The 14,904-nt window shown below is 46.4% G+C and overlaps 2 protein-coding genes across 3 annotated transcripts in view; one reads left to right on the plus strand and one right to left on the minus strand.

The window, feature by feature from the left end:
- ift80 (intraflagellar transport 80 homolog (Chlamydomonas)) overlaps nucleotides 1–11,236 on the minus strand; it is a 57,861-nt gene extending 46,625 nt beyond the window's left edge. The window contains exons 1-3 of the mRNA XM_082179170.1: nucleotides 10,977–11,236; nucleotides 10,819–10,897; nucleotides 8,394–8,614 (exon numbers count right to left, since the gene is read on the minus strand). Coding sequence (XP_082035296.1) covers nucleotides 8,394–8,614; nucleotides 10,819–10,856 — 259 coding nt within the window. The 5' untranslated portion in view covers nucleotides 10,857–10,897; nucleotides 10,977–11,236. The remainder of the gene's footprint in view (nucleotides 1–8,393; nucleotides 8,615–10,818; nucleotides 10,898–10,976) is intronic.
- A 370-nt stretch (nucleotides 11,237–11,606) lies between these two features.
- smc4 (structural maintenance of chromosomes 4) overlaps nucleotides 11,607–14,904 on the plus strand; it is a 38,367-nt gene continuing 35,069 nt past the window's right edge. Inside the window, exons 1-2 of one of the 2 annotated variants that reach the window (XM_082179164.1) lie at nucleotides 11,607–11,777; nucleotides 12,516–12,660. In XM_082179164.1, the coding sequence (XP_082035290.1) occupies nucleotides 12,528–12,660 (133 nt within the window). In that variant the 5' untranslated portion in view covers nucleotides 11,607–11,777; nucleotides 12,516–12,527. The remainder of the gene's footprint in view (nucleotides 11,778–12,515; nucleotides 12,661–14,904) is intronic. The other variant, XM_082179163.1, reaches the window with a different exon arrangement.

Genomic DNA, 14,904 nt, shown 5'->3' on the forward strand with positions numbered 1-14,904 from the left:
TTACCAGTGAATGTGAAAGTAAAACACAAATATCAGCTTAGCTGTCATGGAAATATTGTTACATTGTTGTCACAAACACAGTTTCTTAATAGGGTTTTTTCTAGGGTGAAATATGACCTTAGAAATTCAGCCGTAGACTTTTTAATCTTGTATATATTATCAAATTGTGCAAAACTCGTCATACAGTGCGTGCTTGTTTCCTCTGAGCCGATCAGAGCAGCGCTGCAGACACACAGAGTCAGGCACACAGACAGATAGAGGGCACTAGCCAGGCGTATACTTAGTGGCACTGCGTATTAAAAGAACCATGAGTGTTCTGTGCAATTTGTGGTCGGCTAAAACTGCAAATCAGCATGTTTCTGCCCTCCGCTGTGCTATACTTAGTGCATGTGAGTGCAGGTTAGAGGTGCACGAAATAAGCATTAAATATTGTGCAAATGTGAAATACAGTTTTTTCTCTAACATTTGTCAGCAGCTCTGAACAACACACAGGCCATATTCAAGTACTGGAGGCCCGTATTTCACCCCAAAGCACAACACAGCCCTTGACAGGTCGTATGTTTAAAGGTGACATTATGCCCCTTTTCACAAGATGTAATATAAGAATGTGTCTGTGAAATTTCAGCTCAAAATACCCCCCAGATCATTTATTATAGCTTGTCAAATTTGCCCCTTTTTGTGTATGTCCCTTTAAATGCAAATGAGCTGCTGCTCCGCCTCCGTTCAGAAGAGGGCGGAGCCTTTAAACGAGCTTCAGATACTCCAGTAATAACAAAACGTATTGTTCTTAAAACTTTTGTAAAGTCTGAGAATGGCAAACTTGTTCGAGATGGCCACCTTCTGAGACGGCCCTGCCTATACTCTTGCACCAACACAGCAGGTTTTCAGACAGGGTAGGCTTCGTTACTCCTTTCCAGGGGCTGATCTGTACCCCTAGATACCCCACGGTCTCTGCCGCAACGACCATGTTTAGGGAACTGCCCCCCAGAACCCATGGAGGACAGTTGGTGACCGAGAAAGAATCGCTTGATGGGGTGAGTAGGAAACCATTGCACTTGCTCGGCTTAACTCTGAACCCTCAGACCCGCTCTCCTGCAGAACGACTCGAGGAGACCCAAGTTGTGGGCCATCCCTCGCCATGAGTCGCTCACCAAAACCAGATCCTGCTCCCTTCGCTATCTAGAGGCCGCTCTCGCTCGGTTTAATACCAGCAGTCTCTTCTCAGCGCTCTCTTACTGTGTAACGGCAGCATAGGCTACTCTTCTCAGCGCTCTCTTACTGTGTAACGGCAGCATAGGCTACTCTTCTCAGCGCTCTCTTACTGTGTAACGGCAGCATAGGCTACTCTTCTCAGCGCTCTCTAACTGTGTAACGGTAGCATAGGCTACTCTTCTCAGCGCTCTCTAACTGTGTAACGGCAGCATAGGCTACTCTTCTCAGCGCTCTCTTACTGTGTAACGGCAGCATAGGCTACTCTTCTCAGCGCTCTCTTACTGTGTAACGGCAGCATAGGCTACTCTTCTCAGCGCTCTCTTACTGTGTAACGGCAGCATAGGCTACTCTTCTCAGCGCTCTCTAACTGTGTAACGGCAGCATAGGCCACTCTTCTCAGCGCTCTCTTACTGTGTAACGGCAGCATAGGCTACTCTTCTCAGCGCTCTCTAACTGTGTAACGGCAGCATAGGCCACTCTTCTCAGCGCTCTCTTACTGTGTAACGGCAGCATAGGCTACTCTTCTCAGCGCTCTCTTACTGTGTAACGGCAGCATAGGCTACTCTTCTCAGCGCTCTCTTACTGTGTAACGGCAGCATAGGCCACTCTTCTCAGCACTCTCTTACTGTGTAACGGCAGCATAGGCTACTCTTCTCAGCGCTCTCTAACTGTGTAACGGCAGCATAGGCTACGCTTCTCAGCGCTCTCTAACTGTGTAACGGCAGCATAGGCTACTCTTCTCAGCGCTCTCTAACTGTGTAACGGCAGCATAGGCTACTCTTCTCAGCACTCTCTAACTGTGTAACGGCAGCATAGGCTACTCTTCTCAGCGCTCTCTAACTGTGTAACGGCAGCATAGGCTACTCTTCTCAGCGCTCTCTTACTGTGTAACGGCAGCATAGGCTACTCTTCTCAGCGCTCTCTAACTGTGTAACGGCAGCATAGGCTACTCTTCTCAGCGCTCTCTTACTGTGTAACGGCAGCATAGGCTACTCTTCTCAGCGCTCTCTAACTGTGTAACGGCAGCATAGGCTACTCTTCTCAGCGCTCTCTTACTGTGTAACGGCAGCATAGGCTACTCTTCTCAGCGCTCTCTAACTGTGTAACGGCAGCATAGGCTACTCTTCTCAGCACTCTCTTACTGTGTAACGGCAGCATAGGCCACTCTTCTCAGCGCTCTCTTACTGTGTAACGGCAGCATAGGCTACTCTTCTCAGCCGCTCTCTAACTGTGTAACGGCAGCATAGGCTACTCTTCTCAGCGCTCTCTAACTGTGTAACGGCAGCATAGGCTACTCTTCTCAGCGCTCTCTAACTGTGTAACGGCAGCATAGGCTACTCTTCTCAGCGCTCTCTAACTGTGTAACGGCAGCATAGGCCACTCTTCTCAGCGCTCTCTAACTGTGTAACGGCAGCATAGGCCACTCTTCTCAGCGCTCTCTTACTGTGTAACGGCAGCATAGGCTACTCTTCTCAGCGCTCTCTAACTGTGTAACGGCAGCATAGGCTACTCTTCTCAGCACTCTCTAACTGTGTAACGGCAGCATAGGCCACTCTTCTCAGCGCTCTCTAACTGTGTAACGGCAGCATAGGCTACTCTTCTCAGCACTCTCTAACTGTGTAACAGCAGCATAGGCTACTCTTCTCAGCACTCTCTAACTGTGTAACGGTAGCATAGGCTACTCTTCTCAGCGCTCTCTAACTGTGTAACGGCAGCATAGGCTACTCTTCTCAGCGCTCTCTAACTGTGTAACGGCAGCATAGGCTACTCTTCTCAGCGCTCTCTTACTGTGTAACGGCAGCATAGGCCACTCTTCTCAGCGCTCTCTAACTGTGTAATGGCAGCATAGGCTACTCTTCTCAGCGCTCTCTTACTGTGTAACGGCAGCATAGGCTACTCTTCTCAGCGCTCTCTAACTGTGTAACGGCAGCATAGGCTACTCTTCTCAGCGCTCTCTTACTGTGTAACGGCAGCATAGGCCACTCTTCTCAGCGCTCTCTTACTGTGTAACGGCAGCATAGGCTACTCTTCTCAGCGCTCTCTAACTGTGTAACGGCAGCATAGGCTACTCTTCTCAGCGCTCTCTAACTGTGTAACGGCAGCATAGGCCACTCTTCTCAGCGCTCTCTTACTGTGTAACGGCAGCATAGGCTACTCTTCTCAGCGCTCTCTTACTGTGTAACGGCAGCATAGGCTACTCTTCTCAGCGCTCTCTTACTGTGTAACGGCAGCATAGGCCACTCTTCTCAGCACTCTCTTACTGTGTAACGGCAGCATAGGCTACTCTTCTCAGCGCTCTCTAACTGTGTAACGGCAGCATAGGCTACGCTTCTCAGCGCTCTCTAACTGTGTAACGGCAGCATAGGCTACTCTTCTCAGCGCTCTCTAACTGTGTAACGGCAGCATAGGCTACTCTTCTCAGCGCTCTCTAACTGTGTAACGGCAGCATAGGCTACTCTTCTCAGCACTCTCTAACTGTGTAACGGCAGCATAGGCTACTCTTCTCAGCGCTCTCTAACTGTGTAACGGCAGCATAGGCTACTCTTCTCAGCGCTCTCTTACTGTGTAACGGCAGCATAGGCTACTCTTCTCAGCGCTCTCTAACTGTGTAACGGCAGCATAGGCTACTCTTCTCAGCGCTCTCTTACTGTGTAACGGCAGCATAGGCTACTCTTCTCAGCGCTCTCTAACTGTGTAACGGCAGCATAGGCTACTCTTCTCAGCGCTCTCTTACTGTGTAACGGCAGCATAGGCTACTCTTCTCAGCGCTCTCTAACTGTGTAACGGCAGCATAGGCTACTCTTCTCAGCACTCTCTTACTGTGTAACGGCAGCATAGGCCACTCTTCTCAGCGCTCTCTTACTGTGTAACGGCAGCATAGGCTACTCTTCTCAGCCGCTCTCTAACTGTGTAACGGCAGCATAGGCTACTCTTCTCAGCGCTCTCTAACTGTGTAACGGCAGCATAGGCTACTCTTCTCAGCGCTCTCTAACTGTGTAACGGCAGCATAGGCTACTCTTCTCAGCACTCTCTAACTGTGTAACGGCAGCATAGGCTACTCTTCTCAGCACTCTCTAACTGTGTAACGGTAGCATAGGCTACTCTTCTCAGCGCTCTCTAACTGTGTAACGGCAGCATAGGCTACTCTTCTCAGCGCTCTCTAACTGTGTAACGGCAGCATAGGCTACTCTTCTCAGCGCTCTCTAACTGTGTAACGGCAGCATAGGCCACTCTTCTCAGCGCTCTCTAACTGTGTAACGGCAGCATAGGCCACTCTTCTCAGCGCTCTCTTACTGTGTAACGGCAGCATAGGCTACTCTTCTCAGCGCTCTCTAACTGTGTAACGGCAGCATAGGCTACTCTTCTCAGCACTCTCTAACTGTGTAACGGCAGCATAGGCCACTCTTCTCAGCGCTCTCTAACTGTGTAACGGCAGCATAGGCTACTCTTCTCAGCACTCTCTAACTGTGTAACGGCAGCATAGGCTACTCTTCTCAGCACTCTCTAACTGTGTAACGGTAGCATAGGCTACTCTTCTCAGCGCTCTCTAACTGTGTAACGGCAGCATAGGCTACTCTTCTCAGCGCTCTCTAACTGTGTAACGGCAGCATAGGCTACTCTTCTCAGCGCTCTCTTACTGTGTAACGGCAGCATAGGCCACTCTTCTCAGCGCTCTCTAACTGTGTAATGGCAGCATAGGCTACTCTTCTCAGCGCTCTCTTACTGTGTAACGGCAGCATAGGCTACTCTTCTCAGCGCTCTCTAACTGTGTAACGGCAGCATAGGCTACTCTTCTCAGCGCTCTCTTACTGTGTAACGGCAGCATAGGCTACTCTTCTCAGCGCTCTCTAACTGTGTAACGGCAGCATAGGCTACTCTTCTCAGCACTCTCTTACTGTGTAACGGCAGCATAGGCCACTCTTCTCAGCGCTCTCTTACTGTGTAACGGCAGCATAGGCTACTCTTCTCAGCGCTCTCTTACTGTGTAACGGCAGCATAGGCTACTCTTCTCAGCCGCTCTCTAACTGTGTAACGGCAGCATAGGCTACTCTTCTCAGCACTCTCTTACTGTGTAACGGCAGCATAGGCCACTCTTCTCAGCGCTCTCTTACTGTGTAACGGCAGCATAGGCTACTCTTCTCAGCGCTCTCTAACTGTGTAACGGCAGCATAGGCTACTCTTCTCAGCGCTCTCTAACTGTGTAACGGCAGCATAGGCTACTCTTCTCAGCGCTCTCTTACTGTGTAACGGCAGCATAGGCTACTCTTCTCAGCGCTCTCTAACTGTGTAACGGCAGCATAGGCTACTCTTCTCAGCGCTCTCTTACTGTGTAACGGCAGCATAGGCTACTCTTCTCAGCGCTCTCTAACTGTGTAACGGCAGCATAGGCTACTCTTCTCAGCGCTCTCTTACTGTGTAACGGCAGCATAGGCTACTCTTCTCAGCGCTCTCTAACTGTGTAACGGCAGCATAGGCTACTCTTCTCAGCACTCTCTTACTGTGTAACGGCAGCATAGGCCACTCTTCTCAGCGCTCTCTTACTGTGTAACGGCAGCATAGGCTACTCTTCTCAGCCGCTCTCTAACTGTGTAACGGCAGCATAGGCTACTCTTCTCAGCGCTCTCTAACTGTGTAACGGCAGCATAGGCTACTCTTCTCAGCGCTCTCTAACTGTGTAACGGCAGCATAGGCTACTCTTCTCAGCACTCTCTAACTGTGTAACGGCAGCATAGGCTACTCTTCTCAGCACTCTCTAACTGTGTAACGGTAGCATAGGCTACTCTTCTCAGCGCTCTCTAACTGTGTAACGGCAGCATAGGCTACTCTTCTCAGCGCTCTCTAACTGTGTAACGGCAGCATAGGCTACTCTTCTCAGCGCTCTCTAACTGTGTAACGGCAGCATAGGCCACTCTTCTCAGCGCTCTCTAACTGTGTAACGGCAGCATAGGCCACTCTTCTCAGCGCTCTCTTACTGTGTAACGGCAGCATAGGCTACTCTTCTCAGCGCTCTCTAACTGTGTAACGGCAGCATAGGCTACTCTTCTCAGCACTCTCTAACTGTGTAACGGCAGCATAGGCCACTCTTCTCAGCGCTCTCTAACTGTGTAACGGCAGCATAGGCTACTCTTCTCAGCACTCTCTAACTGTGTAACGGCAGCATAGGCTACTCTTCTCAGCACTCTCTAACTGTGTAACGGTAGCATAGGCTACTCTTCTCAGCGCTCTCTAACTGTGTAACGGCAGCATAGGCTACTCTTCTCAGCGCTCTCTAACTGTGTAACGGCAGCATAGGCTACTCTTCTCAGCGCTCTCTTACTGTGTAACGGCAGCATAGGCCACTCTTCTCAGCGCTCTCTAACTGTGTAATGGCAGCATAGGCTACTCTTCTCAGCGCTCTCTTACTGTGTAACGGCAGCATAGGCTACTCTTCTCAGCGCTCTCTAACTGTGTAACGGCAGCATAGGCTACTCTTCTCAGCGCTCTCTTACTGTGTAACGGCAGCATAGGCTACTCTTCTCAGCGCTCTCTAACTGTGTAACGGCAGCATAGGCTACTCTTCTCAGCACTCTCTTACTGTGTAACGGCAGCATAGGCCACTCTTCTCAGCGCTCTCTTACTGTGTAACGGCAGCATAGGCTACTCTTCTCAGCGCTCTCTTACTGTGTAACGGCAGCATAGGCTACTCTTCTCAGCCGCTCTCTAACTGTGTAACGGCAGCATAGGCTACTCTTCTCAGCACTCTCTTACTGTGTAACGGCAGCATAGGCCACTCTTCTCAGCGCTCTCTTACTGTGTAACGGCAGCATAGGCTACTCTTCTCAGCGCTCTCTAACTGTGTAACGGCAGCATAGGCTACTCTTCTCAGCGCTCTCTAACTGTGTAACGGCAGCATAGGCTACTCTTCTCAGCGCTCTCTAACTGTGTAACGGCAGCATAGGCTACTCTTCTCAGCGCTCTCTTACTGTGTAACGGCAGCATAGGCTACTCTTCTCAGCGCTCTCTAACTGTGTAACGGCAGCATAGGCTACTCTTCTCAGCACTCTCTTACTGTGTAACGGCAGCATAGGCTACTCTTCTCAGCGCTCTCTAACTGTGTAACGGCAGCATAGGCCACTCTTCTCAGCGCTCTCTTACTGTGTAACGGCAGCATAGGCTACTCTTCTCAGCGCTCTCTTACTGTGTAACGGCAGCATAGGCCACTCTTCTCAGCGCTCTCTTACTGTGTAACGGCAGCATAGGCTACTCTTCTCAGCGCTCTCTTACTGTGTAACGGCAGCATAGGCCACTCTTCTCAGCGCTCTCTTACTGTGTAACGGCAGCATAGGCTACTCTTCTCAGCGCTCTCTTACTGTGTAACGGCAGCATAGGCCACTCTTCTCAGCGCTCTCTTACTGTGTAACGGCAGCATAGGCTACTCTTCTCAGCGCTCTCTTACTGTGTAACGGCAGCATAGGCTACTCTTCTCAGCCGCTCTCTAACTGTGTAACGGCAGCATAGGCTACTCTTCTCAGCACTCTCTTACTGTGTAACGGCAGCATAGGCCACTCTTCTCAGCGCTCTCTTACTGTGTAACGGCAGCATAGGCTACTCTTCTCAGCGCTCTCTAACTGTGTAACGGCAGCATAGGCTACTCTTCTCAGCGCTCTCTAACTGTGTAACGGCAGCATAGGCTACTCTTCTCAGCGCTCTCTAACTGTGTAACGGCAGCATAGGCTACTCTTCTCAGCGCTCTCTTACTGTGTAACGGCAGCATAGGCTACTCTTCTCAGCGCTCTCTAACTGTGTAACGGCAGCATAGGCTACTCTTCTCAGCACTCTCTTACTGTGTAACGGCAGCATAGGCTACTCTTCTCAGCGCTCTCTAACTGTGTAACGGCAGCATAGGCCACTCTTCTCAGCGCTCTCTTACTGTGTAACGGCAGCATAGGCTACTCTTCTCAGCCGCTCCAGCAACGGACTCAACCCGGAAAAACTATCGGTATGGATTTTTGCCGATAACAATAGTTCCACCAATCAACTATCGGTACCGATATATCGGCAAAACCCATGAATCGGTCGACCTCTAGTGGAGACATTTATGATTGTGGAGTTACCTTGATTCATCTCGTACCGTCATGTTTAACTGTAAACTTCAGTAAACGTGTCACATGTGAGGAGGCGGATCATAGCAGAGGTTTTACCGTCAGTGCTGGTGAGGGCGAAGATCTCGGCCACGGCTTGCTTCTTCCCACTCAGGGTCTTGGGGAACCAGTGCAGGTCGATGGGATAGATGTGGTCCTGCAGTTTGACGAGCACACTGGTGTCGTTGGAGAGCAGGTTCCAGCGGAGGATCTGGTGGTCGTCGCTGCAGGAGTACAGCTCATCCGCCGAGGTCCATCCCACAGCGCTCACCAGCTCTCGGTGTGCAGCGCTGTTAAGGGCTCAAACAGGTGTCCTGCACACTCATTACAAACCGCCTGACAACAGCCTCAGAGATCAAGCATGTTTCAGGGCAGAGATGACACAGGAAAGCACACCAGAGTTTTAAAGAGCACCTATTCTGCTTTTCTCGCATGTTAATCTTCTTTCTAAAGCCCTTTTCAGACGGGACTAGTTCAGTGGAGAAGTGGGGTAAAGTAATTATTACCAGAGCTTCTCAGTGATTTTAGTCTCGTCTGAATGTGCATCTCAGTGATCATTACAGTCAATGTCAGTTTACCTTCAGTTCAAAGGTCCTGAAAAATGACCTCAGGTGATACTAATCCCGTGTGAATAGACCCGCTGTAAATATGTACGTAAATATTCCGTCATCTCCTGTTTAAAGTAGTTTACCGTGGTTTTTCCGAGTATGGAGGCGCTTGAAAAAGCATTCAGTTGCGTTCTAGACGCTGGGACGAGTCTGTGGTAAAACTCAAGTGTTTTCCACACACACACACCACTCAGAGCAAAAAGAAGATTGAAAGCACTTGTCAGAGGCACGACACTTCTTTTAGCGTTAGAGGCCTATTACCAACACAATCCAATCTGAAGTTAATTAATAAATCGTTCGACCGGACCTAACTGGTTTATATATATATAAATGTAGGTTATATGTGTTTGCACATGTGATATCAGGAAGCAGCGTAATACACACATGACGACAGGAGGGGGACGGCAGTGAGTAAATTGAGTTACTCTCCCACTTCTGCTAGTTTTACTGAGATCTCTTATCCCGTGCGAATTGGCCATTAATATTACAGACGTCCTGCGGTAAAATTACATTACTAATCCCGTCCGAATAGGGCTTTAGTGTGTAATGTTGCTGTTTGAGCCTGAAAAAGCTCCAGTTCTTCTCTATATCAGTGTCAGTGTTCCTGAACTCCCTGAAGCGCCTCCACTGTAGTCTTGAGTTTCTTCCATGAACGAACACGTCACAATATTCCTCATTTAAATAATTAATGCGCAGAATAAAGGGGCGGGGCCTGGTTGAGTTAGTTAGTAGTGTGTTAAACTGGCGGTTATGGTAAGGGGCGGGACATTTCCCAAACACACTCACTCGACCAATCACAACACACTGCTCCAGCCGACCAATCAGAGCACAGTGTGCTTTTCAGAAGGAGGGGCTTCATTGAGACAGATAGTAAACAGAGCGTTACTGACAGACTGGGAAGAGAGGAGCCGCAACAATGGAGCATATGAGGAGAATAATCAACATTCAAGCAGGAAAACCTGTTCTAGTAGAGCCTGAAAACAACATCAAGACATAATAGGTCCTCTTTTAAATGGCAAAAACTGCCCATAGTGAACGTCTCTTTTTGCTAAAAAAAATTTTTGGACAATTGTTTCAAATGTAGTTCAGCAGAGTTTATTGTGTGGTGATACTGAAGCTTGGTTACGCTGCTGTCGTCACGTCTGCCACGATCACAACCAGCTCTCACGATTTCATCTGTGCACCTCATTTGTTTTCACTTCTTCTACCTTGGGATTAAGCGTTTAGGTTTATTTGTATGTATGGAATGCAGTGTGAGTGTTTTAAAGTTGTTATATAACCAGTTATAACTTCAAAAGTTTACACACCATTTAAAATTATAAATCTTTGATCCTTCATATAAGTTATTGAGGATCTTCTGGAAATGTGACCAAATCGGCTGGGTGAAAAATATACAGACATCCAACAACGTCTGGCTGCATTTTTACTTCAATTAAGGCACTTTTGGTGTCCATCATCCACAAGCTTTAGACTGAATCTGAATCTGCAGTTCAACTACATAATGATGACTATACGTATGGGTTAAAGATTAGTGTTGTACAGCTCATGCTGTGTTTCATCTGACCACAGAACTCTTTACTCACACTGAGTTTAGACTAGAGGATGGGTCACAAAGCATGTTTGCAGCATTTAAGTTCAAGTTGTTGTATGTATATTTTTGGTCACATTTCCAGGAGACCCTTCATAAATTCATGAAAGAACCAACATTACTACACATTATAGTGACCAAGACGTACAGTGTGTGTTACAAACATCATCATCTCACAGCAAAATAAGAGATGCAATCAGAGGAAATCAGTGTAAACTCTAGACAGACACACGATACACAAAGTGTTATGCATTATTACTTTATGTGAACAGTATATATGTAAAGGATATGTTTGGGTTCCTTCAGGAGGGATGTTTTCAACCGCATCCTTCAGCGTCTCTCGGGTGCTTTAAATGCGATATAGTTCCCTGTTTATAAGAAGAAACGATGAAAACCCACTCAAATGTGACATGTATCGTAGCGGTAATGAAACATGCTCGTTTATACCTGACTGAAGGCGCCGTTGCCACGGAAACGCGTTCGCCACTGCCGTGCTAGCGAGCTACTTCTTCTGAATAAAACAGCTTTAAAAACATTAAATGATCTTGAGGCTGTCTATGTTGAGGGAGAGCACTTCTGAGTAAACACTAGTCGTATACATAATTTTCCAGTCGTCTTCTTTTTGTTATGTTACGGGTTGTTTTCCCCGCACTAGGAAGTGAACAGGCGTTAAAATAACGCTGCCCCACATCTCGCGAGACTTGCCTCCTCCAAACCTACTGTCTCAGTTCTCACGAGACGTAGCGGTGCATAATATTAAATAATTTGTGTTTTATTAATCATTCTCAGTTTTTTATTATCGGTTTTTTTGGGGGGGACAAATTTCATGTATTTATGTAAGATTTGCTCAATTATTTATTGATAAGAGAAAAATCTGTGAGTGTTTATTTATTTTTCTTTAACGCTATGGCCTCTTTTTTTCTTTTGAAACTTAAATAATACTGTTTTTAAATAAATCGCCATTGATTCGACTTTTGTAAATGCTCAATGTGCTTGTCGTCGCTAAAACAAACAAACAACTTGTCCGGTCACGTGACGAGTAGTGTTCCCATGAAGCACTGCGCGGGTCACAACGGACTCGGGTTCGTCACATTCAGTTTACGCGCCATTTACGAGTGAGATTTCAGCAGTCAGGGAAGTGGACGAGCGCAGACTTTCCCTCGTTTTACTCTCTGAACACTCGATACATGTGAATCCGTGTCAGAGGAACTCGACGAGCGTGAGGGGAATCAGCCGAGCCACACAGAGGTAACGCAACGCTAAACGGGGACTTTATTGCGGAGCGTCAGATCGCGCGTGAACGCGTTTATCTGCGCTCGTGAATAAACTGGCTCGATTAACAGTCACGGTTTGGGTTCATATAATTCCTAGTTTGACTCGATCTTACAAAACTGGCTTCTCGATTGCAGCATATTCATGTAGTTTAGCATCTATTCGCCGTTCGTATATCTTACGTTATTTTAAGTACTTTGAGAGTAACTGACATGATGTATTGCTCTTGTTATTGGTTTGTATGTCCGGAAAGACAGCGAGCTCATTATTCACAAGACTGTAACGTTACCTAACACACACATTTAGTCTTGCTCGATATATAAACCCACTTTTAGCTGTTTTCCTGCACACAGTTAACGCTAGTTTATCTCGAGGATGAAGTTGTGGAAAGCTGTCAGCGCGCGCGACGTGTTCAGTGTTGTCATGCTCAAACACAACACTAGTGTGAAGGCAGCCCGCGCGCTTGGGCTGTAGTGTTGTCGTTTCACACACACACACACACACACACACACACACACACACACACACACACACACACACACACACACAGAGTTTCTCGAGCGATGCAGCTACAGTATTGGGTCGTGTATTGTCATCTCAGATCATGTTACTGTTACTGTTTTCCCCGAGAAGTGTGAACAAAGACGGGCACGCGCTCCCGTCCGCGCGCTTGAGCCGGTGTTCAACTGTTCTTTTCTTCTTCTTCTTCTTCAGGTGCCGTGAATCATGCCTGCGAAAACCAGCAAGAGCTCGACGGCCGCCCGGAAAGCGGCGGAGGCGCGGGACGCGTCTGATGATGATGATGATGTCGCGAGCGTCGCGAAGAGCGTCACTCCACCGGTCCGCGCGCACGGTAACGGTAAGACCAGCCGCGCACGAGCGCAGAAAGTTCCTTCGGGCGCGCGCGCTTCAGCTCGTGTTTATTTCTCATCTTTGTTCAGTGACGTCAGTTATCTTACTGCTAATGTTCACATATGATGTGTTGTTCTTATAAGTGGCTAATAGGTTTTCGATGGCTGTCAAAATGCTACAACATCTGGACATTTGTACAGCTGTAGTGTTCACACACTTTTGCTGGGGAGAAAAGAAAAGCTACATATAGTGATTTATAATTTTAATCTCATTCAAAGTGTTGCTCTCAAATCATTCCTCGTAGCTTTAACAGAAAAAAAACGAGAAAATGAAAATAGTCACAGATTGACTGGTCTTTATACCAAATATAATGCTGAAAATAATACTGAATGAAACTATGATGTTAAATCTGGTCTGAAAAACTGAGAGATTTGGAAAAGTATGACATTTTGAAAGTGAAAATGTGTAGAACCCTGTAATTCAGCATGACTGACCGAGACCTGGTGGGGGAGACGCAGTATACCTGTTTATTTGATGTATTTGGTGAATAACTCTTTCATAATGTTACTTTAAGGCCACATTTACACATAGCCGGGTATTTAGAGAAACGAATATTTCTCCCCCTCCGTTTTCAAAAATAACATCGTGCACACAACATCGTTTTCAAAAAAAGTTGTCGTTTACATCAACCCGCATAAATACAAAGGGGCGGCAGTGTAAGGAGAAGGATAAAGCCATGCAAGCCAATCAGAATCCTCAAAATCGACAACGACGAATAGCACGAGCGACTTCCTGTTCCTTTCAAAACAATAGACATGGCGCGAGGTTCGTTCGTGTGGACAGACAGCGAAGCAAATGCAAACAGGCCAAAAGCGTTTTCACAAAAGTAAAAATGAGTACCACTTTAACAGCATCCATGATAAAATAGTAGCCAAACAAACTCATAGACAGTATGGAACAAACTCTAAACATAGGGCGCTCACATGACGTAAGCATTTTCTGGCGCATAATGTGACGTTTGAGAACCTAAAACCCCGTTTCTCCCAGTTGACACGGCAACACATAACCGGCGTTTTCAGAAATCTCCACTTTGGCCGGAGTTTTTAGAAATAATCGTTTTCTGGGATAAAAACGGCGTTTTCGTGTAAATGACAGGCCAAAACGCAGGGAAATATCTGCGTTTTCCCCTCGTGTAAACGGGGCCTAAGTATTCTTTGTTTGCCTTATTTAATTTAATTAATTTTCTTGTTTAGTTTCTGCAGATGTATTCTAGCAGTCTAATATAAGAGGGGGTTTGATGTAACATCTATGTTTGGAGAATTAATGTTCTGTTTTGTTAATCTGAAAAACTGTGAATCATTAAAAAAAGAAAGAAATGAATAACAGAAAGAGTATAAGTTAAAGGTGCATTGTGTAATATTTAGGAGGACCTGTTGACAAATGCAATATCATATACATAACGATAGTGATGCGCCGAAACTGAAAGTGTAGGATGCACTCGGCCGAAAGCCGAAACTCAAGCCGGAAATGGCTTCTTTTAAAAACGTATATATATATGTATTTTTAAATTGCTTGAATTTAATGGATCTGAAATGAAAAATCACAAACCAATAGAATAATCAAACTTTTATTACAGTTACATAACAAAACCTAAAATATTTTTAACAATAAATATAAATAATATTAAAGCTGCAAGCAGCATTTATCGGGGTTCAAGCAGTTAAGGCCTTTAAGCACACAAGCATCAAAAGACATTAAGTTTTATTTAGCATTTAACAACTGCATTTAACAACTGCCATCCTAGATGAAAAAGTAAATTTACAGCCAATACAGGCAGTTTACCATAGGAAATATATGGTTTTAAAGCGTTTTTACAGTTATAGCACCTTTTGCCTAGTCTTCTTATAGTCTTGCCTGATCTCCACCACTTATATTAGTAGTACTCAAAGTGTGCCCATATATATGTGTCAGATTTGTTGTAAATATGTAATTTTGATAAGGAGTTTAGACAATTATATTCAGTGGCGTAACGAGCCAACACCGGGCCCTTAAGTAGGATTATCAAGGCGGGCCCCTTGATGACGCAATTGATGACATTGATGACGCAATGTCCGCGAGTAGGCTACCATGAATAGGGCAGGATATGATCATACACAGCATATAAGAGATGAGATGACTAACAAAATCAGGAGTAGCCTACGCTCACCAAAAACAAAACAAAAAAACAACAAAAAAAACACTGGTGACAGCG

This window comes from Leuciscus leuciscus (genome assembly GCF_965113295.1).
Source record: "Leuciscus leuciscus genome assembly, chromosome: 9".
Lineage (NCBI taxonomy): Eukaryota > Metazoa > Chordata > Actinopteri > Cypriniformes > Leuciscidae > Leuciscus > Leuciscus leuciscus.